Genomic DNA, 27,861 nt, shown 5'->3' with positions numbered 1-27,861 from the left:
GCACAGTGAGGTCGTCCCGAAACTCCATGCAGCTGAGGCGGCGGTAGTCCCAAGTCCTGCGGCCTGCGCACTGCCTCCTCTGTGACGTCACTGGGCACCGTGACATCTTGCTTAGAAGCTCTAGACCCGGTGCCCCGCAACTCAGTAACATCACCGCAGGTCCCTGGGCGGCTAGGCCTAGGACACCATGTCGAAACGCGACATCGTCCTCACCAATGTCACCGTTGTCCAGCTGCTGCGACAGCCGTGCCAGGGTGAGAGAAGCTGCGAGGCGACCCCCGTACGCCCCTTACGGGCTCTCGAGGCCCATCCTCCTGGGGTCGGCGAGGGGGCAGCCGCCACGCACCCGCGTGTCCCCCTCCTCCAGGAGCCGCTTTCCCCCGGCCTGCAGTGACGGCGGAGGGGAAGGGTTCTACGCCCGCTGAGTTGGCAGAACTTTGCGCCACGAGCAGTGGGTGGGAAGGGCAGGGACAGGGACAAAGGCGATGAAAAGAGGGTAGGTGTACGAGGGGCAGTTGAGGGAAGGACCGGGCGGGTGGGCTTCTGATAGTCCACTGATGCTCCCTTGCATCAACCAGCCAGAAAGGGGCCGTTGCTAGCGCTGGTGGATTTGTTCTCCTTGTCCTGCACAAAGGACCGACATTTCAACCCTCTGGGGCCGCAGGAATCACTTTACAGGCACACCTCCACCCAGACCAGTGTGCTCACCGTCCTCATTTCAGAAGGACAACAGAGGTTAAGAGAGGGCAAACCATTTCCCAATCTCTAACCAAGAGGCAGAGATGTTGGTATTGCACCCAGAGCCTGGGGACTCCAGACTCCTGCTGCCAGCCACCAGGCAGTCCTGCCTCACCCAGCCAGAGCTGTGTACACACATGAGTGCATTCACACACACACACACACACACACACACACACTCAAGCCAGATAACCCCATTCCCTCCCCTTCCTCACTTCCCCCAGGTGGAGGCTAAGGGAAGCCAGAACATGGCCGGGTAGATGGGCTGGGGCAGCCAAGTTTCCCAGGGCTCCAGGATCCAGGAGCCCCAGTGAGACACAGCACCAGGCAGGCTAACACCAGGGACTAGCTGACTTTGTGACCTGGGGCTTCACTTCCCCCTCCACAGGGGCTTATAAGGCATACTTCACAGGATTCAGTTGAGTGGGTGTGGGTGAAGAACCTAACTCACCACTTAGGGGGCCAGGCAGCTTTTCTTCTGCCCACACACCCCACCTAGAGTGGATGGGAGGAGGGGGGCAGTTTTCTTCTGAAAGTTTACTGATTGGGCACAAATGACCACTTTTAACCCAGGACACATCTCCCCTTTGATGTCAGCCGAAGAACCTCCAGGAGTGCAAACATCCTCAGTGAGCAGAGGACCCCTGCTCCCCATAAGCACTGACTAGTTCCTTATGAACCTGCACTGTTGCTGGAAACATCCAGAGTGCAGCCTCAGGCCACAGGTCTGTGGCAGCAGGGAGAGGTCAGGGGGACAAGTAAGCCCACTGCCCCCCAGCTCCGGTCCCACCAATGCCTGGGGTACTTCTGATTCCAGTTGCCCAAAGCAGCTCCCACGAACACCCTCCACCCCTTTCCGGCCCCCTCTCTCTCCCTTCACAAATCCTCACAGAGTCTGACTTCCTGCCCTCCTCTATTAAAGTCAGCGCTACTCTGGTCTTGATCTCACTGAACTCTCCCAGCAGCCTGCAGAGGGTGGGACGTGACACCCAGGAAATATTAACTTGCCCAAGACCACACAGCGGTGTGACTGAGCCAGAGCTGGCATCCAGGTCTGATTTCCAGCTTGAAACCCTCTACCATCCAGGTCCCCTGAATGTACCTTAATTCTTCTTCTTCTTACCTGTAGCTCAGGTGGATGCTCATCTCCAGGCACAGGTGTTTAAGCTCAGTCTAGGAGTGGGAGTGAGGAGGTAGGAGCCAATAAGAGTTTCCACTTGGTTTGTATAATACAATCTATCTCCTACACTTCCAAGAGGGTAATATCCACCTTGAGTTCTTGTTAAAAATGGGATTCCTGGGCCTCAGTACAGACCCTCTGAATTAAGATTTTTGTAGGAAGAGGCCTCCCCCAGTAAGTTTTATCATCAGAACAGTTTGGGGACAAGTGGACTAGATCAATTACAAGTTTAAGAAACAATCTTTGAAATACTAACATGTGGAATGTTTCTAGGCTGTCTCCTCAACACTACACATATTACCTCATTTAATCTTCACAGTGATGGCTGAAAGAAAGTATTATTTTATTTTCATTTCACAGAAATATATCTCCAACCAACCACTAAAAATACAGAATCTCCAGAGAAGGGGCCCTGCCGTTAATATTTTAAAACCACCACACCTCTTGCTCATTTTCGTGGGTCAAATGGGTCAGGAAACATGGGCTACATAAGTGGCCACCAGGGGCCAGGAGCCAGCAATCAGCTCTGGGAGGCAAAGAGGGTTAATTCTCCTTTACAAGGTGCGAAGCTCATGACCTTCCCCCGCTACTGTCCCCCTTCCCCACAGTGCCCAGACCACCACCACCCGCATGTGAGCCAGAACCAGAGCCTGAACCTGAGCCTAAACCACTGCCTACAGTGAAGGAAGAGGGAAAGCCACCTCCCCCGCCCCCGCCTCCGCCTCCACCGCCACCACCACCACCGCCCCCGCCCCCCAAGAACCCTCCACCTAAGGAGTTGAAAGTAGCCATCAATGGGTGAGTCCACCCTGGCACCTGAGCTATTGCAGAAGTCACAGGCCTGGGCACCTCCCCATTTCTCACCACCACGGCTCTTTCTGCCAGCCCAGAAAAACAGCAGGGAGTAGAGGAGACAGGGCCTGGGAGAGCCCACACTCTGGGTGAAGACAATAATCAAAGAAACAGGAGAGTTCACTGCTGTGTTCTATCAACATACAGACCTCAGTGGTGTAAGGACAGAGAGGGCAGTCAGGGAAGGTCTCTGGCCTGCGAACCCAAGGTGACATGAAAGGGAGGCCTGGTGACAAAAAGCAGCCAGGGGGCTGGGGTTGTGGCTCGGTGGTAGAGGGCTCATCTAGCATGCATGAGGCACTGGGTTCTACCCCTGGCACCACCTAAAAATAAATAAATAAATAAATAAATTATGGTGTCCATTTACAACTAAAAAAAGGCAGCCAGCTGGGTACCTTGCTGGGGAAAAGTTTTCCCAGAAGAGGGACAGCAAGGGCTCTGGGATGGAAGAGGCAGGCTCAGGGTGTAGCAGGTTTAAAGCCAGCAAGCGGGAGGGGAAGGGAGAAGGTAAACCAAGCGGGGGCCTGGATCTTGTTTTACTGATAGACAATTGTGGAGGTTCTCAGGCCAAGAGACAAAATCTAACTTGAATTTTTAAGAGATCCACCCAGCTAAGATTAGAGGGCAGGGTACAGAGAGGGAGAGGATGCAGAATATGCAGGTAAAAAGCTGGTGAGCTCACATGCACAAGAGATGACTGTGGCCTGCAAAGATGTGACTGCTTTCTTCCCTAAAGTGGGTACTGTCACCCAGTTCCCTTGAGTGGGCCCCCTCCCCTTAGTTGATTTTCTGTTGCTATAACTGGGTAATTTATAAAGAAAACAAAATTTATTTTTTCCAGTTCTTAAGGGTGGGAAATCCAAGGTCAAGGGGTCACATAGAGAAGAACCCTTCTTGCTGGTAGGGAAGAGCTCACATGATGAGACAGAGGAAGCATGCTAGCTTCAACCTTTCTTCCTCATCTTATAGAGCCACTAATGCCATCATGGGGTCCCACCTTCACAACTTCATCTAACCTTAGTTACTTCCGAAAGTCTCACCTCCAAAAGCCACCACCACCTCTTAGTACCTGATAGTGGAATTACATTTCAACTTGAGTTTGGTGGGAATACTGAAACCACAGCATCCCCATGACCCTTTTCTCCACCCCCACCCCCACCCCCCCGCCGCCTGTTCCTGGACAGATTTGGCCGCATTGGTCGCCTGGTGTTGCGAGCTTGCGTGGAAAAGGGAGTTAAGGTGGTGGCAGTGAACGACCCATTCATTGACCCAGAATACATGGTAAGCAGCAGGTACAGGAGAGGGCCAGAAAGGGTGGGACTGGGGTGGGGAGGGGGTTCCAGTATGGAAGGCTCCCTGCTCCAATGTGGAACCTTTACCCAGGTTCACTCCAGGGCTGTTCACTTTGCCCCTCCAAGACTAGAGTCCATTTTGTCTCCTGCAGGTGTACATGTTTAAGTATGACTCTACTCACGGCCGATACAAGGGGAATGTGGAATGCAAGAATGGAAAGCTGTTTGTGAACAACCAGGAGATCGCTGTCTTCCAGTGGTAAGGGCAACAGGTCTGATACATGTCTGCGGCATAGTAAGGCAGAGAATTCTAGCCTCACATGGGTTCATAATTCCCCAAATTGTGTGTGTATGCTTCTGGTACTAGTCTGGAGAAAGGGTTTCAGAAAGGTCCTTGACCTCAAAAATGGTTCAGAAACACTAATCTTTAAGATGCCCCACTGTGCTCCAGAACTGTATTTAACACACATTTGCACATCTTGCCACAGGCCTATCAACTCACCTTGTCTACAACTCAACTTTAACCCCCAGACCACTCTCTCTGAAGAGCATGGCTGTTTCCTTCTACTAGGGTTCTACTCAGGAGCCTGAGGCCTTTGTAAAACATCCAACGAGCCTGGTAAATCTCACAGTAGCTTCTCATCATCCACGAATTAGGTCCCAGCTCCTGATGGGCCTCACACACACTGCACACCCCACCTGCAGCCTTTTCATCCCCTTGGCCATACTAGCCACCCACCTTTTGGGATCCTGAGCCTGCACCTCTCACACCCAAACAATGCTAACTTCTGAGTTCCCACTTTACACAGTTCCTGCTCATAGTAAATTTCACTCTTCTTTAAAAGATAGATTCTACAAGGCAAAAGCAGTAACATTACCTTAGTATGCTTCAAATATAAACATTCTCAAATATCAAAAGAATCAAAATCTATAAAATGGGAAATATTACACCTACTTAACTTTCTAATATAATGAGCCACGGCTGATCCTGTGCTTGCTTCAGCCTCTTACATGTGTACATGTGAACGCGCACACAGGCGCCATCAACCCTCACAGCCCTCCTGCTAGGCCTTCAGCCTAGTTCTCCTCAACACCCCTCTCCAATGCCCTGCTGGTCTTCTCCAGCACTTAGCACAAGCTGATTGCACGTGTATTCTGCCCCTCCCTACCCTTCCCAGTTGGGTGACCTTGGGCAAGGGATCAAACTTGCCCAAGCCTCAGTTCTCTCATGTATCTGATGGGGATAATGATCATGTCCTCCACTGCAGTAGCTGAGAGCGCCAGTGGAGTTAACAGGCATTTGTGAAACACTTGGAAGGGTGTTTTCCCACAAGTCTGCACCTACTTGCAGGGAGAGTCCTATTGGTTTGTGCTTACTGTTGTTGCTTTGGCACTAGCAGGTACAGGTCCTGGCCCATGTGGTCACTCGTTACTTCCTTGAAGAATGAATAGAGAGGTTGTAGCTCATTGGTAGAGCACCTGCCTCGCACGTGAGGCACTGGGTTCGATCCTCAGCACCACATAAAAATAAAAATATTGTGTCCAACTACAATTTAAAAAAATATTTTTTAAGAAAAAAGAATGAATGAAATTCTCACAATAATCCTGTGGGCAGGAGGGAGGGCCTGTGATCGGCTGGGGTCTTTTGAAGGCTGACTCTGTCCCATGCCAGTTCAGCAATTGCTATAGAAGAAATTGTTTAAGTGCCCCCAACTTGGAAGGTAGAAAATGTGGGACATCAGAGAAGAGCGAGTTGGGCCAGATAATGAAAAGTGTGGACTGAGACAGCAGATGACTGAGCAGGGAGAGAATAATCATGTGCCATAGCCCAGGGAGAAGAAGAGAGGCTATTTATTCATTCATTCAGGCAGCAAAACTAGGAGTGCTGACCTGCACCCTCCACTGGCTCTTCTACTTAACTCCCTTCCTCTCTGACCTGACTCTGGCCCCTGTAAAAAAAAAAAAAAAAAAAAAAAAAAAATTACAATAGTACTTACTCCTCGGTCTAAAGGTTAAATGAGCTTAATGCAGGTAAAAGCTCAGAACACAGGCATATGACAGGCGTTCAAGTAAGTGTGTGCAGAATGGCTAAAACAAAACATTGATTGACTGAAGGCCCATGGCAAGAAGCAGGCTCAACAGCAAAGGAAATAGATCCTGCCCTATGCTATGGAATGGTCTAGAAGACAAATTATAGAATGGTCTAGATGCAATTATAGAAGCCAATATCCCTGTTATTTATGTAAAGGATGAGACTAGCATATAGTTGATTCATTCACTGCTTGCTACAGCCAAGAAGAATATTGTAATGGTAGATGTCCAATGTTTAAGATACAAACATTTGTCAAAATGTCATGGTATGTAGATTTATATAACAGGGAACAGAAATCCTCCTTCACTATTCTACTATAAACCATTTGCCACTGCTAGTCACAGGGCTGTCTCGGCAACAATGCTCCAGGGCCACTCTCGGGATGCAGATGTCTGTCTTCAAGGACTTCTTAGTCTCTGGCAGCAGACTCCCTATTGCAGGAGCTAGGTGGCCAAGACAAAAGGGGCTATGAGGGCTCCTGGTGAGGAGGTCAGGGTTGGGGACCAGAAGGCAGCTGAGTAGGCCTGTCACAAGGTACACAGTCCAGGCAGCATTATGCTGAGCAGGTCTGGGCCCACGGGGCAAAGCCAGGTATAGTCCCCCTAAGGAAGTCAGGCCTGAGTTGGGGAAGTAGCAGCCTATACCTAGGCACAGCAGGGTTGGTGCAGGCAAGAAAGGAAAAGTGGTCTGCAAGGGGACAGTGATGAAAAGGCCAGCAAGATGGTGTCCGTTTGGGGTAGCTAGGTGTGCATGGGACAGGGCAACAGGTGACTGCAGACCAGGCAGGAGGCCTTTCAAATGGTGAAAGCTGTGTACACTCTGAAGGCGAGGCCCCACAGGGGACACTGACTCATAGCCCTTCCACCCCTCTGCAGCAAGGAACCCAAAGAAATCCCCTGGAATTCTGTCGGGAGCCCCTACGTGGTGGAGTCCACAGGCGTGTACCTGTCCTTAGATGCAGCTTCAGTAAGTGGGAGACATGTGCCCAGGGCTGGCTGGGGGCCACTGCATATAAAACACCTGACCCCTGGGCTCAATCCCTAGGCACACATCACATCAGGGGCCCAACGTGTCGTCATCACCGCACCCTCACCGGATGCACCAATATTCGTCATGGGTGTGAATGAGAAGAACTATGCCCCTGGCTCCATGAACATTGTCAGGTAACAGGGGCAGCAACATTCTGAAGTGTGACAAGTGCCTGCAGGACATGCCAGCCTGTGAAGAGGAGGGATTCACACTCCCTGCCCCCACTCCCACCTTTGATCCCTGGTGTTTCTTTCACATCAACCTACTCCTGCTTCTTTATTCCTAAGTCTCACCAGCCACAATGTTAATGTCACCCTGAAACTACCTATTAGAAATGCACTACTTCTGGAAAACATGCTTAGGGAGCTTCCCCCAGGCACCAGTGGTGCCACCTCAATCAGCACCCCCACTGAGCCCTCTTGTCCCCATCCTGACTTTTCACAAAATCAGACCTGGGTGCAAACCCAATAGAGTCAGGATGAAGGGGTGGCTCTGCAAGTCAGCTTACAGTGCCTTTGCACACCTGGGTCATTGCAGCAATGCATCCTGCACCACCAACTGCCTGGCCCCACTTGCCAAGGTCATCCATGAACGATTTGGAATCTTGGAAGGACTCATGGTGAGTTGGAGCTGAGGGGTGAGTTGGAGCTGAGGCGGGAGGGACGACAAGGAAACCCCCCTTCTTCTTCCCAGACCTTGCTTACAGTATGTACGGAATTAGCAGGGAGAGTGGTTTCAGAAAGAGGCCCAACAATGGAGAAGCCTTTTAACAATGTTAGTCCTCTGGCCTGTACATGCCTCTCCTGTGGTCTGTGGTGGTTGTCCCACCCCAATCCTAAGAGAAGGAGGCATGGGAGCTTAGGAGTAGGAAGGCCTCACCTCAGCGCTTTCTTCCCCAAGACCACAGTCCACTCCTACACGGCCACCCAAAAGACAGTGGATGGACCATCAAAGAAGGCCTGGCGAGATGGACGGGGTGCCCACCAAAACATCATCCCAGCCTCCACTGGGGCTGCCAGTGCTGTGGGCAAAGTCATCCCAGAGCTCAAAGGGTATGAGGACAGGATGCTGCAACCAGGGGGTGGGGACACACCATGGGAGGACTGAACTAGCCCTAATTCTTGAGGGAAGAACAGGGACTGGCCATGCCCCAAGGCAATGGGCAATGGAGGCAGAAGTGCTTGGGCTCTGACTCCCACCCCCAATGTGGGATTCTCCAGGAAGCTAACAGGAATGGCGTTCAGAGTGCCAACCCCAAACGTATCTGTTGTGGACCTGACTTGCCGCCTGGCCAAAGGTGCCCCCTACTCAGCCATCAAGGAAGCCGTAAAAGCAGCAGCCAACGGGCCCTTGTCTGGCATCCTTGCCTACACGGAGGATCAGGTAGGCAGGGGCTGAGGAGACCTTGAGAGGCACCCTCTGTGGAGGGGTTGATTTCCACTTGCTCAAAAGCTGCTTTCATTGTACCCAGGTAGGAAATGCAGGGCTGGGAAAACAGACTTCCCTGCCTCAGGATCTTTGCACTAGTTGCTCCTTTGATCTGGAACACTTTTCCCCGTTCGGCTACAGGTCTGCCCTCACTTCCTCCAGGTCTCTACTTCAATCCCCCTCCTCTGCAAGGCTCCCTCTCAGGATGTTTTCTGTGGCTCTTTTCCTCACCAGAAATTTTATTTCATTGTCACTATTGGCACCAATAGCATGTACACTCGAAGAAAACAGAAATTTAAGAACTATCGTTTCACTTCTGTAGCTCCAGATGTATCCCTGTGCCCAAAATACGGTACACAATACATGTTTAGTGAACCAAGGACAACTATTACTCCCATTTTTCAACACTTCTTTAGAGCCAGGTCATGCCACATGCCTTTTCTATGCATCAGCCTTGGTGTTGGGCCTTACTTGGTGCTGTGCCTGGTTTAGATCCTGCACGTCACCCTCACACAAAAGCCAGGTTCTCGTTTTAATGGCATCAAAGCACCCCCACTGTTGAAAACCTTTCTGTGGCCTTCCACCACTATAAGCTCAGGCCTATGTGCTTGCAGTTCCTTCCACTTAAGACACTGTTCTGAGGGCCCAAGTCGACGAGATCTTGGTAATCAAGACACAAGCTCATGGTCCTCTCTTAGATGAATGGATGGGCAATGTGTCTAAGAGCCTAAGCTCTGGGTCCTTCTCTATTACCCACCCTTATCTTTGAAATTCTGACGCACAGGTCGTCTCTACGGATTTCATCGGAGACTCCCACTCGTCCATCTTCGATGCCAACGCTGGCATATCCCTCAATGACAACTTCGTGAAGCTCATTGCCTGGTAAGGAGGAAGAGGTCGGAGTATTGGGGGGGCGGGGTAGGCTGACGGGTGGTCGAGAGCAACTCCCTTGACCGCCTCTTCCTTTCCTCTGCAGGTATGACAACGAATATGGCTACAGTCATCGGGTGGTGGACCTGATCCGCTACATGTTCAGCCGAGAGCAATGAAAGGAAGGCCCCTCCGTTGCTGCGCCATGCTCGGAAGTCGGAATCCCCCCGGGAAGGACCGCGCGCGGCGTGAGGGCCTAGCGCTGCTCGGTCAGCGGTGAAATAAAAACCAAAGTGCTCATAGCTGCGCCCCTCTCTCTGCGTGGGTCACGGCGGGTTCTAGGCCGGGTTTCAAGTCCGCCCACGGACGAGGGTTGCCGCTGGGCTCTGAGCCGGATTCCACTTATGGGAAACGGGGACCGGCGAGCAGCGTGGCCGAAAAGGTGTTTCAACAGCGTTCCACTCTGGAACCCTGGGAAGCGAGATCCGGACGCGCGCTCTCTGACGTCACGGCGCGCGTCGCCTGGGTCCGGACTACCGCTCCCAGAAGGCCGCGCGCGGGCCGCGGCCAGTCCAGTCAGGTGGGCGCCAGGCCCCTACCCCGGCGAGAGCGCCGGTGGAGGCGAGAGACCCGCGTCGGAAGAGGTCGCCTGGCGACTCCCGCGCGGGCGGGACCGGGCGGCCGGCGACATGACCTTGTTCCACTTCGGGAACTGCTTCGCCCTCGCCTATTTCCCCTACTTCATCACGTACAAGTGCAGCGGCCTGTGAGTGCGGGGCGGGCGCGGGGCGGAGAGGGCGCGGGGCCCAGGCCGACCCCTCACCGCCCGCTTCTCCAGGTCTGAGTACAACGCCTTCTGGAAATGCGTCCAGGCCGGGGTCACCTACCTCTTTGTGCAGCTATGCAAGGTGAGGGCCGCCCGGACCCCACGTGTCTGGCCCCCACGCTCTCCAGACCCAGGGACCCGGCTCTGCCGCTGTCCCCCTACCGTGGGATCGCTTTCAGGACTCCGCATAGGTCCCTTGGAGTATGGACCCCAGTAGGGGTGGAATCGGAGATGAGGTCTTGAAGCAACTTTTTCTTAGCACTTTTCGGTAAAACTTGAAAAAACCTCGGTTGTAGGATTGGCACAGAGGTGTTTTGGTATGGTTAAGAGCGATAACTAACCCCGCCGCGTGTCACACGGGGCTGGTAGCACTCCCCGAGTTGCCACCCCAGCACCTCTAGAGCTTATACCCCCTGTGAATTTCCAGCCCCTACAGACACAGACATCTACCTTCTATCTCCCGTAGCCCTGTGATCTTGCCACTTTCTCCCAGAAAGACCCCTGGAATCTGTAGTGTTCCGCTTTTCACAGGAACATTAACTTCCCACAAAACACATAGGTGTTTTTTTTTTTCCCCCTCACCTTGAGGTGACCTTTCTGCTTTCTGTTCTCAGATGCTGTTCTTGGCCACTTTCTTCCCCACCTGGGAAGGTGGCATCTATGACTTCATTGGGGTGAGTAGGGTGAGGGAGGGACAGGAAGTGCACAAGCGGGGGCTACTTGGCCCTATGCTTACTCACGCCTCAACCTGACCCACAGGAGTTCATGAAGGCCAGCGTGGATGTGGCAGACCTAATAGGCCTAAACCTTGTCATGTCCCGGAATGCCGGCAAGGGGGAGTACAAGATCATGGTTGCTGCCCTGGGCTGGGCCACCGCCGAGCTCATTATGTCCCGGTGTGTGTAGCAGCCTGGACCCCATACTATCCTAAGAAAGGACACTTGGGTGCACAGGGATGCTGGGGGAGGCGGGTGGCCTCAGTCTGGGTATCAAGGATGTCTGGGTACCAGAAAATCCCTCCCTTTGCCTTCTTCAGCTGCATCCCCCTCTGGGTTGGAGCCCGGGGCATTGAGTTTGACTGGAAATACATCCAGATGAGCATTGACTCCAACATCAGTCTGGTATGCAGTCCTGCTCTCCATGCCACATATACCTTTTTTCGGTGGCCATATCTCTCCCCAAGGCCTGGCCCCAACTTCTTGCTTCCCTCCTGTCAGGTCCATTACATCGTTGCCTCTGCCCAAGTCTGGATGATAACACGCTATGACCTGTACCATACCTTCCGGCCAGCTGTCCTCCTGCTGATGTTCCTTAGTGTCTACAAGGCCTTTGTCATGGAGTGAGCTCAGGGGTCTTTGAGGCTGGGTCCAAATGAGGGTGGGTTTTCTGGTCTCCTTTCCTCATTGTGATGTTTCCCCACAGGACCTTCGTCCACCTCTGCTCCCTGGGCAGCTGGACAGCACTGCTGGCCCGAGCAGTGGTAACAGGGCTGCTTGCCCTCAGCACTTTGGCCCTGTATGTCGCCGTTGTCAATGTGCACTCCTAGGACTGGTGACCTTTTCCCTGCCTCTCTCCAGGTTGTTTTAGTGAAGTAAACAGTATTTGGAAAGTTGTTTCTGCCTCTATTTCTCTCAAGAACTGTCTCCTTATACTATGTCCGCCTAGGTCCTAGAGACCCTTATTCTGGCTTTGGAACCAGGTAGACAAGCTGGGATGCTAGTCAGTCCTCTGACATTTCCTCTGTCCTCACAGTTCCTAGACTCCTGGTTTTCAAGGGTAGATGAAGAGCTTAAAATAGATGAATAGCCACAAAGGCCTGGGAACAGTTGATAGAGGGGAGCTAGAATCCAAGAGAGGGCTCTTGAGGGCTCCTCTTCCTCTCCTCACACCTTCAACTGGTCCCTCTCCCATCTCGACTCTTCCCTGGCTAGTTACCTCTAAGGTTCCCAGCCCTAGTCTCATCCTCCAATCCATCCTCTAAGTGACAGCCTGGGATGGGGGGGTCAGTCTGTAACCTGTTTTGCTAGGTCACTCTTCCCTGCTTACAACAATTTGTGGCTTCTCATTGTGCCCTAAAGAGTGACCTTTGGTTTTGACCTTTGATCTCTCTGGAGTTTCTCCCTGGGTTGATTTCTACAGTCAAATTCTTAACATCATTTAATCCAAGTGGGCGCATAGCACACACTTATAATCCTAGCAACTTGGGAGGCTGAGGCAGTAGTATTGCAAGTTCAAAGCCAGCCTCAGCAACTTAGCAAGACCCTGTCTCTAAATAAAATATAGAAAGGGCTGGGGATGTTGCTCAATGGTTAAGCACCCCTGCATTCAATCCCCAGTATCAAAAAAAAAAAAAAAGAGGCCCTCCATGGGTGGGCATAAGTGGGTTTGATTCTGATTTCTTGGTGCTTTGACTCAGTCCTATGCCCCTCAGGTCAAATCCTAGCCTAAGGCTTCAGGGTGGAGTGTAGGGTTAGCAACAGCAAAATAGCACAGCAGTGGAACTCACCAGCTTGGACATTGTCTTAGATGCCACCCTCTACCACCAACACTCCCTGCCTTGGTCCACTGGACCAGCTCTTTGCCCTACCTCCTCGCCCTCCCTGAGGGCCATATACCAGAAGTGGACCTTTGAATGTCAAGCTCAAGCTTGATGCAAATCCTGCCCCCTCAGGAAAGTATTCCCCAGCCCTAGTGTTCCCACTGGAATGAGACAATTGCCTTCACCCTCCACCAAGCCTACAGAGCCTACATGTTACTTGACTTCAGTCCTAGGAAAGGATGGCTCTGTTCAGCCCTGCTATGGCAGTTGGTGTTTTCAGAGTGTGCATTTACCCTCAGATGAGGAAGCCACCCTGTAGCCCCACCCTTCTTCAGGGCCTAAGATAGTTCTCAGGTTTCTTGGGGGCTGGGAGTGATTGATCATCTCAGTTTTAATGAGGAAAGAAAATGGGGTACACCCACAGCCCATCTGGGTAGATTTTTTTGTGGTAGTGTTACTTTCTCCCATACCTCCCTCTCATGACCTGTCCAGCCCTTTACACTAACTGAGATAGGTGAAGATTGTAGAAATAACCAACTGTCTGAAATAATCCCATCTTATGTAGGATGAAGGGGAGAGTAGAGTGGTTAGGGCTGAGGTCAGGGGAGCGCAGACTGGAAAGGTCAGATGTGATGGAGAAGCCTGGGCAGTGGTAGATTGCCATGAGCCTGGCTGCAGTGATGAGAGCTGTGAAGAGAAAACAGGGTTTTTGGAGACCAAGAGGAGTTGTCTGACCCACCCTGGAGGTAGGCTGGGCTCTGTGGAGCGGATGTGGGTAGGGCAGAGTAGATGTTCTGAGAACCCAAGAACTAGCTGGAACAAGTTCAAGGGGGCTTGTGACACTAAAGGTTGGCAGATACCAGATCACTGGAGGCTGACTGGACAATTGAATGGGGAAATGGGGACCCATGGGGAGCTCTGGGAAGGGGAAGGACAGGGTTAAATTTAGCTTAGAAAGCTGTGCTTGGTTGTTGTATGGAGGGAGATACATGCCATGAGGCCAGAGTTGGACCAGCACAGAATTGGCAAGGGCAGGAGGATTGAGGCTAGAAGCTAGCTAGAGAGATGTTGGTGACCAATGGACCGTGTTTCTGCTTATCAGTATAGGACACAGTGGGGAGATGAGAGATAAGGAAAGGTGCAGAGGATGCTGGAATAGCACAAGTTTGGGACTTGTTCCCCCAGAGGTTCCCAGCACTCCCAGGGAGGATTCACACTGATGAGACAGTGGTGCTGAACAGTAAATGGAGACAGGCTTGGGAAACAGGCCCTGGTCATCACCCCATATGTGGGCATCATTTCCGAGACAGAACTGAAGTCATCAGGGTATGTGGTGAAGAGGAAGAAGCTCAGGACCCAGCCAGAGAAACTCATAATAAAAAGGGAAGAGAGATAAGCAAAGAGCAGTGGCCAGCAGGGGAGGTGGAGACGGGTGCTTCCAGCAGTTGGAGGTGTTAACTTCAGATGAGGAGCTGGTTGGGGGACTGACCTTCGCAGGGGCAAAGAGAGTGAGCAGGAAGAATGAGGGCAGAACCCTGTTAAGGGCAGGGGACAGTGGTGTTTAATGCAGGGAAAATTTGGATCCTCTCATCAGGAGCTCCCAGGAGGGAGAAGTGGTGCTGAGAACAGAAAGCCCAGACGCGGTACACAGTGTACTGGAGTGGCTAAAGGCCATCTCTAGAGGGCGCCTGCACCACATCCCAACTTACCTATAAATTTTTGCAAACTTCAAGGAAATTAGAATTGATTTTCCCAAGGAAGATTTGGGGGATGAGGTGTTCTTCTGTTTTGGTTTCTGTGTTGTGTTTTTCAGCGCTGGTGATTGAACCCTGGGCCTGGTGCATGCTAGGCAAGTGCTCTTCCACTGAGCTACCCAACCTCTGGCCCCCAAGGAAGGTTTATTGAATGCCTACTATCTGCAAGGCTGTGTCCTAGGCCCAGGAGACTGCAACCCTGAATAAATAGTCCCTGTACCGTAGTACTGTGAGAGGTCAGTGTCGCTGATGAAAAACACTTAAGACAGCACTTGGCACCAATTAAAAGCACAGCCAATGTGGGGATTGTTTTATTACTATTAAACATAATATGTGTTTTTAACGAAGAGTCCCAGGCAGCCCTCTTGCCCAGCCTGGTGTCCCAAGGACAAGCACATCTCACCAGGAGCAGCCAGCACCTAAGGACTGCTTCCCCAGGAGGAAGGGAGCTTGGGGTGGGAAAGAGCAGTGAATAGAGCCCCTTCAAGGTTGGGGTGCCATAGCTCAGAAGCAAACATGGGTAGGGCTGGTACTCTTGATTATACAGATGATTTGGTGGTCTTCCAGAAGGTCCTGTGAGCCCCATGCTCACTGGCCTGTGCTGGATGCAGGGATGGCCTGAAGGCAGCCTGCCCTTTAATAGTAAAGCTCCTGGTCCCACCAGCCTGGGGGAGAGAGAGAGAAAGGAGTCTCAGAGCTGGGGGTGCCTGTCAGAGGGAACAATGGCCTCAGAGGTTATGAAATTGCAATTTGATACGGAGGGCTTGGAAGTTAAGTGTCGAAGATCAAAGTCAGGGCAGCACCTCTGAGAATGTTTCAGCCCCCCGCCTCCATCCCCCCAGTTCCACACTCACTCCCTGGGCAACAGCGAACTCCAAGTTTCCGGATCTCATCGTAGACGAAGATGAGGAGACCAAAGGGCATGGGGACCAGCCACCACTGAAACCTGAAGCACAGGCAAGATGTCAAGGTGAAGGCTATCCCAAGGTCTGTGTCCCCAACCCTCTGCTTACACCTCACCACCCCTCACCGAATGGGCATGAAGTTGAAGATGTTGGGCATTCCGGGGCAGTAGCACAGGAAGCAACCAATGCAGACCTGGAACACAATGGCAATCACCAGGATCCTGTTCCTGCAGGTGGGGCAGAATGAAACAGGCTCAGATTGGCAGACTTGGGATGAAGATTGACCAACAGGACTTGGGGACCAGATGGAAATCAGGGTGCTGGGTCAAGGCAGGTCAACTGTCAGAGGCAACAGGGGATGTTTACACATCTGACACTGGAGCAGCCCAGGCCTCTCCAATAGTGGGAGCTGGCCCTGCCAGCATCAGCCCTTTAGGAAACACGGAAGGGCCAGCTGAGAGGCACATGGGAGAGCAACTGGTCAACTGATAGGAAGGTTTGGGTATCCAATGGTACTGGCATTTGCTGGCTTAGTGAGCCCTCATCAGGGTCTGATGGGAGTTGTGACCAGGGATGGGGATGGAATGGGGGCTGGGGTCAGCTAGGGACACCTGAAAAAGCCCTGCTGAAAAGCAGAGAGGCGGCGTGTCTTGCGGATGAGGACATCAGCGATCTGGCACATCTCAATGCTGATGAAGAACACAGTATAGCAGGTGTACTGCTGGTACAGGCGCTGTCCAAATGTCTGGACAAGAAGGAGACAAATTAGCCTGGGCCCAGACACAGAGCCTCCACAGGGCACCAAGGTCCTGAGCCACGAGCCCCTAAATGCACCTTTCCCCTCACATCAGGGGCTGGGCTTGGGGGAAGGGAAAGATGCAGCATCTTGGAGGTTTGAGAGTCTAGTAAAGCTTGGACAACTTGACACAGTAGGCCAGGCTAGACTGCTTCACAGTGAACCGAGAAGACAGATTTCTCAGGCAACCAAAAGAAGGGGAAAAGAAAATTGGAACCTTGAGGCAGGATTTGCAAAGTCCAGTGACTCCAGGGGCAGGCAGATGGCAAAATTAGGGAAGTGGCCAGGAGGGCCTTTAGGGAACACAGGGCATATGCCCCACTTCCAGTATAGCCACCATTCTGTCCCTTTCCTCAGCACAGCTAATTTTAATAGCAGCTAATTGTGTAGGGAGCAACTACTGTGCTCCAGGCAGCCAGTGTTCCTGTGTGTCATTTTCATTCCATCCTCCCAGCAACCCTATGCGGTAGGTAGATGGGTGGTACTCAGTCTGCAGGATGCATCAGACTCCGGGAAGGGCTGCTTAAAACAGGCTCCCAGGCCCCACCCCCAGAGTTTCTGACACCAGAGGGGTCATTGGCATTTCTCAGATAATACTGTTGCTGCTGTTCCAGTCACAAATTGAAAATCACTGAGGTAGACATTAGTATTATGCCCACTTTATAGGTAAGAAAGATGAGACCAGAGGCAAAGCTACTTGCCCAGTGTCACATAGTTCGTGGAGAGCAGTGCCAGATCATGAATCCAGGCAATCTGACTCCAAGATCTGCATTCTTAACCATGACAGTATTATCCTGATCTGTATTCTGTTATTCTTTAGAGCAACCTAAACACATCTGGTAGCCACATCTAGCCTCACTGTGTTCCAGACCTTCATTAAAATGGACCACTCACACCAGTACTGAGTGTGAGGGACACTGCAAGGAAAATGACAAGAACTTCCACACCTAAGATGCTATGCTGCTATTAGGGAAGGGAGAGGCCCTTCTGCAGGTGTGGGCATCAGGAGCGGGGCGTAGAACCACAGACGGTTTGGGAAAGGCCCTTTCCCCCAGAATTGGAAGAGAGTTTGAGTGCCTGGGATGCTGTGGCTGAACTCAGTTCTGTGTGGGCAGTGAGTATGGACCACACAGGTGGATGTCACTGGGAAAGAGGGAGCAATGGAATAGGACGGAAAAGGGGCTCACCCACTCCTGGCCATAGCTGTCCTGCAGATCTTGTAGGTGATGGTCCTCCCACTGTGGCCGCAGCCCCACACACAGCAGAGGGAACCAGCCCTCCTGGGCCATGGCTGTGAAGTAGTCAGCGAAGCCAGCAAATGATTGGATGGCACCTGGAAGATAGGCAAGGAGACACAAGGAGGGACAGGAACAGAGATGGAGACAGGTACACAAAGAAGGTTCAGAACACACAGCCAGTGATGTCGAAACAGTCCATACGGACAAACACAGACATGGAATCAGAGGCAGGGACACAGGAAGAGCAAAGACCCCAAGAGAGATCATTAGGAACACAGGAGACAGAGGCACAGAGAGACAGGAACAGAGGAAAGAAAGATATACCAAAAGAACCCATGACAGAGTTGACACGAGAGAAGGGGACCAGAGAGACACAGAAAACAAGCACTGCGAGCCAGAGAAAGTTGGGGAGCCCCGTCCTGGCCCCATGGGCACTCACCAATCTGGAAGTAGGAGTAGGCAGCCAAGGGCTCATTGACCAGTCGGTCTCGCTTTGGGTTCCGTGGTCGCAGATGCATGATGTCACTCTCAGCCTTCTCATAAGCCAGGGACACAGATGGAAACTAGCCAGGAGCAGAAGAAACCAGGACTGAGGATTTGCCTGGGCTCCTGTCCCCCATACTCTAGAGTTGCCCCACTACAGCCCCTTGGAAAGAACAAAACTGAGGTTAGGTGGCAGGACCTACAGTGACCACATGACCACACCTGCCTGGACATCGAGGGTCCAGCTGCCCCCATGGGAGTTCTGGCATGTCTGGCCACATGTTCCTGGAGTCCATCTCCATAAGAATGTCCGCTTTTATCCCTTGGTCACATGCATTCTCTCCCCTCCCCTTCTCTCCCTTCCTTGCTCATCTCCTTTTCCTTCTCTGTCATCTAGTTTGTTCTCTGGTCTCTGGGGGCTTCCAGTCTGGGCCTCTCTGCTTCCTTGTAATTCTTTCTCACTTCCTGTCTCTTCATCTGTTTCTTTGTCTCTAGCCTCTTTCCCTATAATTGTCTCCCTACTTTTGTGTGTCCCTGCTCCCATGCTATTTTGTCACTCGGTATCTCTTCAGTTCCTCAGTGTCCCTGTGTCTCCTGCCCCCCCCCCCCCACTGACAGTCCTGTGACACAGTTGCAGCAGAGTATACTGATCAAGTGCACAGGCCTGGGGCACCTGCCTGCCCAGACTCATATCCCAGATATGCCACGTACTAGTTGTGTGACCTGCAGCAAGCCCAGTCTATGCCTCAATGACCTCATCAGCAAAATGGGAACAATAGAATCATCTCACAGGGTGCTCATAAGGACAACATTAAGTAAATTACCATGGGCAGGGCCAGAGTAGAGACTAAACTAATAAGCATGTCAACGTGGCCATGTATCTGGCTGCATTTGGGGCTGTATCTGTGGCTGGTCTATTTGAAGGGGTTTGTCTGTCCATATCTATTTTGGGATGTCTGTCTGTGATCCATGTTTGGCCAGATATCTGTTAACATCTCTGTCCAGATTTCCAAGAGTCCCTTATGTCCATGGTCTCTGCATGCCTTCTGAGTGTCCACCTGTGTGTCTGACCAGGTCTGCCCACCTGCATGTCCACTCCTGACCACCTGTTGATGTGTGCCTATGTCCTGTCATTCTGTGTCCAAGAGTGTATGTGATAACCATGGCCCATGGTGTCCACCCATGGGTGGCACCATGGGTAGGGTAGGGCGTTGGGACTGTAGACTCACAATGTCAGTGCAGAGCTCTATGAACAGGATGGTGATGCACCCGAGGGGCAGCGGCACACTGACAGTGATGTAAATGAGGTAGGGGGTCAGTTCCGGGATGTTCTTGGTCAGGGTGTAGGCAATGGACTTTTTCAGATTGTCGAAGATCAGTCGGCCTGTGGGGGTACAGCAGGCACCTCAGCTTCCTGGCAGCTCACTGCCACCTGTATCTACACGGCCTTCCCTTCCCTAGCCAGACCAGACCTTGCTCCACACCCGTCACAATGGAGGCAAAGTTGTCATCCAGCAGGATCATGTCGGCTGCGTTTTTAGCAGCATCTGAGCCAGCAATGCCCATGGCTACGCCAATGTCTGCCTTCTTCAGGGCCGGGGAGTCGTTCACACCATCCCCTGTTACAGCCACAATTGCTCCCTGCAAGCCATGGGTACAGGTGGGTGGAGAGTCAGAGAGACGCCAGCCCAGGGCCTGCCCCGCCATCTGCCCGACCTCGTCAGTAGGGTCTCACCAGTCTCTGGCAACTCTCCACAATCACCAGCTTCTGCTGGGGACTGGTGCGAGCAAACACCATCTCAGGGTGTGTGCGCAGGGCCTCGACCAGCTCTGATGGGTCCATGTCCTTCAGCTGCATGCCATTGATCACACAGGCACGGGCATCCCTGGAGAGGGGGTGGGAGGCTCTCAGCTGGAGCCTGTGGGAGAACCATGGCGAGGGCTGAGGGGGACTTACTTCCGATTAACCTGGTCCACAGGCACACGGAGGCGGGCAGCAATGTCCTCCACTGTCTCACTGCCTTCCGAGATGATGCCCACACTGGCTGCGATGGCCTTGGCTGTGATGGGATGGTCACCTGTCACCATGATCACCTGTGGGGGGACCAGCGGATCCTTGACACCTTTCGATCAACCCAGTCTCCCTGTCCTCCCTGTAGGCATCTGCTGATACACTCATTTATTCAACCAAGTGTGAGGAAAGTACTCCTGTACTTTGTGGAGCTGACATTCTGGTGGGTAGACAGTAAACAGGCAAAATAAATAAGTGATGTGGCATGTTTAGAAGGAGGGAGGAAAATAAGCTCAGTGAAGGAAGTGGTGGCTCAGGTTAATTGTGCCTAGGGAAGTCCCCACTGAGAAGGTAACACCTGAGCAGAGACCAGAAGGAGGTAAGAAAAATATCTTTAAGAAGAGCATTTCTGGCAGAGAGTAAATCCAAGGCCAGGAGGTGAGAATATGCCTGAACTGTTGGAGGAAAAGCAAGAACAGCACAACTGGTGTGAATGGGGGAAAAGGGCTAAGGAATGAGCCCAGAGTGGGAGCAAGGCCCAGAGCTTATAGGGCCTTGGAGACCTGAGGAAGGGCTTGGGCATGATTTGCTCAGCAATGGCTCTTCCACCCTTGATTTGTCATTGAGGAACCATCTCTGTCCCCCAGACCATTAGTTGAAATGAGGTTTCTAGATTGAGCAGGTAAGCTATCCTCCAGCCATGATGACTGGTTCAGGAATGAACATGTGATCCAATCTGGCAGGACAGGTGGGAACTCCCTGTTAAAGTTAAAGCTGTTGGGGGTGAGAAGGCAGGTTGTCATCTTTACCCATCCAAATTGAGCAACTTCTTGGGAATAAAGCCAGCAGAGAGAAACATAGACCTGAGACATGAGCAAATTCCTAATAATATGGAGCACCTGGATTCAGCTGTACCTGAAGATACATTCCTAGGAACCTTTCAGCATCATGAACGAATATATTCTATTCAAGCCAGTTTCAGGAGGGTTCTGCCACTGGGTTTCCACATTCCCAAATACTGCTACCCTCTGTCCTCATCACTGCCTGGTCCTCTCCCCAGTGGCATACCCGGATGCCTGCTGTGCGGCACTTGAGCACAGCATCAGGAACAGTGGCCCGGGGTGGGTCAATCATGGATACGAGTCCCGCAAAACAGAGGCCACTACTTGGAAAGTTCATGGCCTCCACGTCAAAGGCATAGCCAGGTGGGTAGTCCTTCTCATTCAAGTAGAGCTGGCAGAAACCTACCAGAAAATAGGGAAATGAAAGAGGAGTTCTGGGCAGACCCTACTCTAGCAAGCCCAGGAGATGAGCAAAATAACCAGGCACCTTGCACCTGTGGATGCCCAGCATGTTATCTGAATCCATTCCTGCAACCACTCTGTGAGGCACACCCTCCCTCATCTTGCAGTTAAGGAAACTGAGGGTTGGGGAAGGAAACTTTTTTTTTTTTTTTTTTTGTACCATGGATTGAACCCAGAGGGGCTTAACCACTGAGCCACATCCCCAGCCTTTTGTTTTGTTTTGTTTTGTTTAAAAATTTTATTTTGGGACAAGATCCGCTAAATTGCTGAGGCTGACTTTGAACTTGCAATCCTGCCTTAGCCTGCCAACTGCTGGGATTAAAAGCACGCACCACAGGCCCAACACGAGGAAAGATTTCTTGCCAGAGGTCACACACACAGCAAGTAAAGTTAAGAAAGAAAGAGAGAGAGAGAGAGAAGGGAGGGAGGAAAGAAAGGAAGGAAGGAAGGAAGGAAGGAAGGAAGGAAGGAAGGAAGGAAGGAAGGAAGGAAGGAAGGAAGGAAGGAAAAAGAATAAAAGAATTGGACCACAAGTCTGTACCTTCCAGGGTCAAGGCAGGGGTTAGGGAAGTATAAGGGGTCAAGACAAAAATTGAAGGAGGCTGAAGGTGGGACAAGGATTTGGGATGGGGAGTCCTGAGTTGAGACAGGGCCTGGGGAAGGTCAAAGGGTCAATAGGAGGACCTGGAAAGTGGAAGTCGGGGCAAGGGCTGAAAAAAAATCATGGGGTCACGGGTTAGGTAAGGAGGAGGATGGTCAGGGCGAGGACCAGAGTGGAGAGACTGGGTCAGAAATTGAAGCTAGACAGAGGTCAGGACTGAGACAGAGAAAGTCAAAGGTGAATGTGTGGACTGGGGCAGATCAAGATGAGAAAGGGCAGGCTCAGCGCTGGGCCGGGAAGGCTGGACAGGGTCTGTGCTATCTCCTCCTCGCACACCGGGTAACCCACCCAGGGCGAGTCTCACCGAGCACGCGTTCGCCCAGGCCCCCCAGACTGAGGTAGGCAGTCTGGAAAGCCTCCCGCCATTGCTCGTCCAGCGGCAGCTCCTGGCCCTTGATAAGGATAGAACTGCAGCGCTCCAGCACGCGCTCGGGGGCGCCCTTCATCACCAGCAAGTGCCGCGGGTCGCGCGGGTCCTCCAGTGTGTGGATGGACAGCTGTGGGCAGGGAAGGGGCGGGGCTGTGGGCGAGGCCACGGAGGTGGGGGGCGGAGCTGGGGGCGCGGGGCGCGGCCTGAGGGTCTTGGGGAGAGAGAAGGTGAAGGCCTTGAGTGCTGGGCCGGTCTTAGGTAGAGGCTGAGGGCTAGGCGGGGCCAGGCTCAGAGCAGCGTCCGGAGCACAAGGATGGGCCGAATTAGGACGTGGAGTTGGGCTGGAAACAGGATTTGACGGCTTACTACTCACGGGTGCCCTGATACCAAGATTCTCTTGGAGAGGGGATGTCCCTGCTGCGAGGGACCAGAGAGGAGGCTTAGATGTAGGCGGGACCTAACCATAGGGGGGTCGGGGCTATGGGCAGGGCGAGGGATGGTTAGGACCCTACGGAAAAGCCAGATGACGGCGGCGTAGGCCCGCCCTAACTGTGGGTGGGGCCTGAAGTGGGCGGGCCAGGACCAGGGCGGGGCCGGTCGCTCAGGCTGCACACCTGGAACTTGTTGGTGGAGTTGAAGGGGATCTCACAGACTTTGGGGAAGCGGTCGCGGTAGCCCATGGCGTTGCCCAGCGTCAGCTCGGAGAACTTGAGCAGCGCAGTCTCCGACGCGTCTCCAATCACGATGCGCTGGGATCGGGGACCGATCGTCAGGATCGAACCTGGCTTCACCAAGTTCCCAGCATGCCCCGGAGTCCCCCAGTGTCTCACCTTGGGCACCGGCACGGCGTCCTGGCCGGACTTGAAGGCGGCGCGGTTGCACAGGGTGAGCACGCGGCACAACGCCCGCCACGTCTCCGAGGACTGGTCGAAAGTCTGTCCTGAAGACCAGACACCGGGGCTGGCAGCGCCAGGGAGAGACTCTCCCAGACCAGAACCGAGCCCCTCCCCCTGCGTTCAGGTTGGAGTGCCTCCCCAGGCCTAGAGGGACCCTAGAACAGAGCCCTGTCTCTAGACCCAATATTCAGCCTTCTGTGAGACGGGACTTAGTGCTTCTTCACAAACCTGGAGCTGAGTCCCCTCTGGGCACAGTTCCCGCCCCCTTTCATTAAGGCAAAGCCTTCCCGGGCTCCCTTCAGGTCTCCATCATCCACTGGATCCTGTCCCAGTACTCGTCCCCTCCCGTCTTCAGACCTGACTGGTCTTCCGTGGTGTCAGCTGTGTGGATGTGGTTGTCAAACCACAGGTGGGACACAGTCATGCGGTTCTGAGTGAGGGTCCCGGTCTTGTCAGAGCAGATCACCGATGTAGAGCCCAGGGTCTCCACTGCTTCCAGGTTTTTGACTACACAGTTCTTACTGGCCAGCCGTTTGGCTGTTAGGGACAGACAGACCTGGGGAGAGGTGAAAAACTCAGGCACAGGGACAAATTCCTGCTTGCAGTCCCATTTTCCTCCAGTCAGAGCGCTGGGGAGTCCTTCCCACCAGCCACAGTGTTTCAAGTGCGATATTCTTCTGCCAAACACAAAACAAAACAAAAACCAAGCTTTTGTCCAATCTGTGCTTCCTACTTGGGTTGCCTTTCCTAATCACCCAGATACACTCCGAGCTGTCCCAGCTGAGATTCTGCATGTTCTATTATGAGCACAATCAAAATGAGAAAATGAACCCCCTGAGCCTCCTCTGGGTGACTCTTGGACTACATGTGACTATGTAAGGCCTGGTTACAGGGCAGCTGCCGACAGGGGACCTCAGCCTCCCCCAGTCAAGGACCCCGTCCATCTCAGAGCCCTCATATGGGGCCCAGGACATGGCCTGAAGCAGAGGAATGCTGAGAGAACGGATGATGGGAAAGTGGAGGGTGGATGGGGAGGTGCATGGATGGTGCATGGACAGATAGGAAGGTGGGAGGTAGAAGCCTGGATGAATAAATAAACAGATGGTCAGATTCTCAGCTCCCTGTACCCCCTTGACCTCCTCACTCACCGTGACAGTAGCCAGCAGTCCCTCAGGCACATAGGCCACCACAATGGCCATGAAGAAGACCATGGCCCGCAGGAAGGTGTAGCCTATGCACATGGCCACCACAAAAAACGTGGCGCCAAAGAGGATGGCGAGGCCTGCGATGATGTCCACAAAATGTTCGATCTCGATAGCAATGGGCGTCTTCTCGTTTTCCACTCCAGAGGCCAGGGATGCAATGCGCCCAATGATGGTGCGGTCACCCGTGTTCACCACCAGGCCCTGTGCTGTGCCTGCAGTGGGCCAAGAGGGGCTCAGGGTGGGTCGGCAGCAGTGGGGGCGGGCTTCGCAGCAGGCATTGAGGGTGGGGCAGTGTGGAGACAACAGAGGCAGCAGGAATGGGGTAGTTATAGCAGGTGATAGAGTCAGCGTGCCCTGGAGAGGTGGCAGTCATGTGGGGTGGGAGGAACATGCCACAGAACACAGCAGAAGAGCCAGTGGGGCCGTAAGGGAAGCATGGAGGCCGTGTGGCTACTGAACGGGTGGGAAGGGGCTCCACAGACCCTCAAGACACATGGTAGAGAAGAAGGCGATGTTGCGGGTCTCCAGTGGGCTCTCGTGGGTGCACTCCGGTGAGCGGGTCTGTGGCTCAGACTCTCCGGTGAGTGAGGAGTTGTCCACCTTGCAACCCTGGGCTGCCAGGATGCGGATGTCAGCTGGCACACGGTCCCCACCTTTCATCTCCACCAGGTCACCCACCACCAGCTGATCTGCGTTGATCTGGAACTTGTCCCCATCTCGGATCACAGTGGCTTGCTGTGGGTCAGGGGCACCAGAATAGAACAGACAGGGGTAGGGGTGAAGGTTGCTGAGTGTAAAGGGATGTGGGGAGGTGAACATGGGGACAGTTGAGGCCCTAGTGGAGATATGGAGGTCAGAGTTAAGGGCAGGGTGGGCCTGATGGAAGAGGATCCTGCCAGGATCCTGTCAGGATCCTGCCTGAGTGGGTCTGGAGCTTCTGGAATCTGAAGAGGCAGGGCCTGGGGACCCACCTGGGGCACAAGGTTCTTAAAGCTGGCGATGATGTTGGTGCTCTTGAACTCCTGATAGTAGCCGAAGCAGCCAGTGACCACGACCACAGCAATGAGGGCGATGGCCAGGTAGAGCTGCAGGAGGAGTAAAGAGGCTGGGGTTACATGTTAGGCCTTAGACGCTCCTTGCCCAAGACCACGTCCCATTCCCTGGCCCCTGGAATCCTTGGGTCACCTCTGTGGTTTCCCACTACTAGGAAACCTCGGTACTGTTCCCTTGGTCTGAGACCCACCAGCAGGTTCTGCACGTCACCCTCACCTATGCTGTATTCCAGTCCCTCCTGCCCTGGGTCCTTGGGCTCCTGAATTCTGTGTCTTCCCATGGTCCTATCTCCTGTGGCTTGTAGCCCATGTCTGTGTTCCTTGGTCATATGTGTTCCCTTTTCCTGTGTCTCCCAAGTCTGTTATGGCCATGGCCATGTCCTATATCTCCTCATGTTTCCGTCTCTTCTACAATCCGTGTGCCACCCTCTGCATCTCCTACCCTCGATAGTCCCTGTGTCCCCATGTCCCCACATCCATGTGCTTGTGTATCACAGACCTTATGCTAAATTCTCAGTTCCCACGTCTATGTACCTCTTAGTCCCCATTCCACATCACCTGTCCTATGACTTTTCAAACCTCTGCCCAATGTCATAAATGTCCCCGAGTCCCCATGTCCTTTTTTCTGACCCTGCTGGGTATCAAACATCCCTTTGTCCTGCATCTCCATTTCCTCTGTCTGCTTCTATGTCTGGTGTCTTATATCTCTCCATGTGCTTTGTCCTATGGCTCATGTCCCTTATGTCCCTGGTGTCTCATATGAAGTCCTAATGTCCCTGGGTCCTGTGGCCTTAGTTTGTCTTATATCTTCTGTTTCCCAAGTCCCATATTCTTACATATTGCATTCCTATGTCTTCACGTTCCACCAAGATGGGTTCACCCAAGACTCATCCCCAACGTCCCTGTGACCTATGTTCCTGGGTGTGTCTCACATCCCAGTGTCCCCTCAGGGTCCAGGACTCAGAACAGCATCTCTATGTCTCTGAATCCCCATCCTATGTTGCCTTTGTCCTGAGTCCCAGGCTCAATGTCCTCTGTCTCATAGGTCCCTGTATCCTGTTCCTGTCCTGCAGGGCCCCCACTCACATTGTCGTCAGTGGTGAGGTCACCCTCGCTGGCCTGGATGGCAAAGGCAATGAGGCAGATGGCAGCAGCCACCCACATGAGGCATTGCAGGCCTCCTGCCAGCTGCCGGGCAAACTTGACATACTCTGGTGTGCCCCGCGGTGGCCTCAGTGCGTTGGGCCCATCCCGCAGCAGCAGCTCAGCTGCCAGGCTCGCAGACAGGCCCTGGGAACAGAGGGGTGGACTGTGATGGAGGTCACAGGGCCTTCCTGTCACCATGCACCCTCTGCCTCCGTCTCCTTCCCCCTTCCCCTCTCCCCCGTCTCTCTCTGTCTTGTCCCTCTTCCTCTTCCTCCCTCCCCCCTTCCTCCCTCCCTCCTGTCTCTCATCTTTCTGTCTCTCCTCCTGTTGTCTCTCTCCCCGCTCCTCTCTCCCTGTCTCTGCCCCTCCCTGTCTCTGTCTCTCCCTGAGATTAACCCTAATGCTCTCCTGTCCCCTCTCCCCCTCTTGCCCCCGTGGTGCCTTCTCCTCCGCAGCCCGGCTCACCTTGGTGGCACTGGTCTTGTACTTCTGTTCCAGCTCTGCCACTGACAGCTGATGATCGTTCTGGGAGGTGGGCGACAGGGCACTGCTGTCTGGCTCTTGCCACCGCCCACCCCTGCCCACTGCCTAGTTCCCAGCCCCGTCCCCAGCCCCACAGCCGCCTGGCCCGATGCTCACAATCTCCATCTCCTTCTTCATATTCTCCAGTTTCTCTTTCCTCTTGCCTCCCCCACCGCCGGCCTTCTTCTTGCTCATCTTGGCGGCCATGTCCCCACCAGGGCCAGGCCCCAGCTCCACTGAGTAGAGCTCATAATTCTCCTGGGAGATGAGGTGGGACAAGGGAGGCATTAGATGTCACTGGGACCCTGCCCCCACCCCAAGCCCCCAGCCCAGGACCCCACTCACTGCCTTCCCCATGGTGCCTAGAGCTCGGCCTCCCTTGGCCTCAACAGAGCCTGGGGCCAGACCCGCTCTGATATACCCAGGGAGGGTGGGGGTGGGGCAGAACTGGCTGATTACAGCTGATTACAGGGCTCCTTGGGGTGACCTCTAGGCCTGGACAGTACAGGCATTTCCCAGTGGACTGCCCCAACCTAAATCCCAATGCAGCCTCACGCCGATCAGGAATCACAGGGAAAACCACAGCAATGACAATAAAGAGAACAAACATGCAGTGACGTGTTTCAGGCACTGTGGGGCAAGCTTACGTGTGAGGACTTATTTAACCTTCCA

At 53.2% G+C, this 27,861-nt stretch overlaps 3 protein-coding genes across 5 annotated transcripts; 2 read left to right on the top strand and 1 right to left on the bottom strand.

Annotated features, from left to right (window-relative positions):
* The first annotated feature begins 187 nt into the window (after nucleotides 1-187).
* Nucleotides 188-9,660, top strand: Gapdhs (glyceraldehyde-3-phosphate dehydrogenase, spermatogenic). The gene is made up of 11 exons (XM_076838564.2): nucleotides 188-254; nucleotides 2,527-2,716; nucleotides 3,955-4,051; nucleotides 4,215-4,321; nucleotides 7,030-7,120; nucleotides 7,199-7,317; nucleotides 7,721-7,802; nucleotides 8,084-8,235; nucleotides 8,404-8,566; nucleotides 9,396-9,493; nucleotides 9,588-9,660. Exons 1-11 carry the CDS (start codon nucleotides 188-190, stop codon nucleotides 9,658-9,660), a joined length of 1,239 nt encoding a protein of 412 aa, XP_076694679.2.
* A 349-nt stretch (nucleotides 9,661-10,009) lies between these two features.
* Tmem147 (transmembrane protein 147) lies at nucleotides 10,010-11,919 on the top strand. 2 transcript variants are annotated; one of them, XM_076838584.2, is made up of 7 exons: nucleotides 10,010-10,247; nucleotides 10,320-10,389; nucleotides 10,922-10,981; nucleotides 11,067-11,203; nucleotides 11,344-11,428; nucleotides 11,525-11,646; nucleotides 11,730-11,919. In XM_076838584.2, exons 1-7 carry the CDS (start codon nucleotides 10,171-10,173, stop codon nucleotides 11,851-11,853), a joined length of 675 nt encoding a protein of 224 aa, XP_076694699.1. In that variant the 5' UTR covers nucleotides 10,010-10,170; the 3' UTR covers nucleotides 11,854-11,919. The 2 variants fall into 2 exon arrangements, with proteins under 2 accessions (XP_076694699.1, XP_076694700.1); XM_076838585.1 differs by lacking the exon at nucleotides 10,320-10,389 and having other exon boundaries at nucleotides 10,185-10,247.
* A 2,987-nt stretch (nucleotides 11,920-14,906) lies between these two features.
* Nucleotides 14,907-27,585, bottom strand: Atp4a (ATPase H+/K+ transporting subunit alpha). 2 transcript variants are annotated; one of them, XM_076837612.2, is made up of 22 exons: nucleotides 27,535-27,585; nucleotides 27,307-27,447; nucleotides 27,133-27,192; nucleotides 26,608-26,811; nucleotides 25,441-25,554; nucleotides 24,952-25,204; nucleotides 24,413-24,681; nucleotides 23,622-23,820; nucleotides 23,199-23,308; nucleotides 22,983-23,117; nucleotides 22,303-22,495; nucleotides 21,102-21,277; nucleotides 19,980-20,116; nucleotides 19,758-19,908; nucleotides 19,495-19,663; nucleotides 19,252-19,406; nucleotides 17,979-18,102; nucleotides 17,489-17,634; nucleotides 16,117-16,250; nucleotides 15,631-15,732; nucleotides 15,455-15,546; nucleotides 14,907-15,265 (listed from the first exon to the last, which is right to left on the bottom strand). In XM_076837612.2, exons 1-22 carry the CDS (start codon nucleotides 27,544-27,546, stop codon nucleotides 15,237-15,239), a joined length of 3,105 nt encoding a protein of 1,034 aa, XP_076693727.1. In that variant the 5' UTR covers nucleotides 27,547-27,585; the 3' UTR covers nucleotides 14,907-15,236. The 2 variants fall into 2 exon arrangements, with proteins under 2 accessions (XP_076693727.1, XP_076693728.1); XM_076837613.2 differs by having other exon boundaries at nucleotides 19,785-19,908.
* Nucleotides 27,586-27,861: the final 276 nt, after the last annotated feature.

This window comes from Callospermophilus lateralis, chromosome 18 (assembly GCF_048772815.1).
Source record: "Callospermophilus lateralis isolate mCalLat2 chromosome 18, mCalLat2.hap1, whole genome shotgun sequence".
In the NCBI taxonomy this organism is placed as follows: domain Eukaryota; kingdom Metazoa; phylum Chordata; class Mammalia; order Rodentia; family Sciuridae; genus Callospermophilus; species Callospermophilus lateralis.
This window is presented reverse-complemented; position numbering and strand designations above follow the sequence as displayed.

Bases quoted from the DNA above. Each gene is read 5' to 3' on its own strand.
- Gapdhs (XM_076838564.2), top strand. From the start codon at position 188: ATGTCGAAACGCGACATCGTCCTCACCAATGTCACCGTTGTCCAGCTG. The intron at 4,322-7,029 runs GTAAGGGCAACA...ACCCCTCTGCAG, and splicing joins GAGATCGCTGTCTTCCAGTG to CAAGGAACCCAAAGAAATCC. The intron at 8,236-8,403 runs GTATGAGGACAG...GGGATTCTCCAG, and splicing joins GTCATCCCAGAGCTCAAAGG to GAAGCTAACAGGAATGGCGT.
- Tmem147 (XM_076838584.2), top strand. From the start codon at position 10,171: ATGACCTTGTTCCACTTCGGGAACTGCTTCGCCCTCGCCTATTTCCCC. The intron at 10,982-11,066 runs GTGAGTAGGGTG...CCTGACCCACAG, and splicing joins GCATCTATGACTTCATTGGG to GAGTTCATGAAGGCCAGCGT. The intron at 11,429-11,524 runs GTATGCAGTCCT...CCCTCCTGTCAG, and splicing joins TTGACTCCAACATCAGTCTG to GTCCATTACATCGTTGCCTC.
- Atp4a (XM_076837612.2), bottom strand. The intron at 21,278-22,302 runs GTGAGACTCGCC...ATTTTCTGGTAG, and splicing joins CCTGGGCGAACGCGTGCTCG to GTTTCTGCCAGCTCTACTTG. The intron at 19,407-19,494 runs GTCTGGTCTGGC...GTACCCCCACAG, and splicing joins TGTGACGGGTGTGGAGCAAG to GCCGACTGATCTTCGACAAT.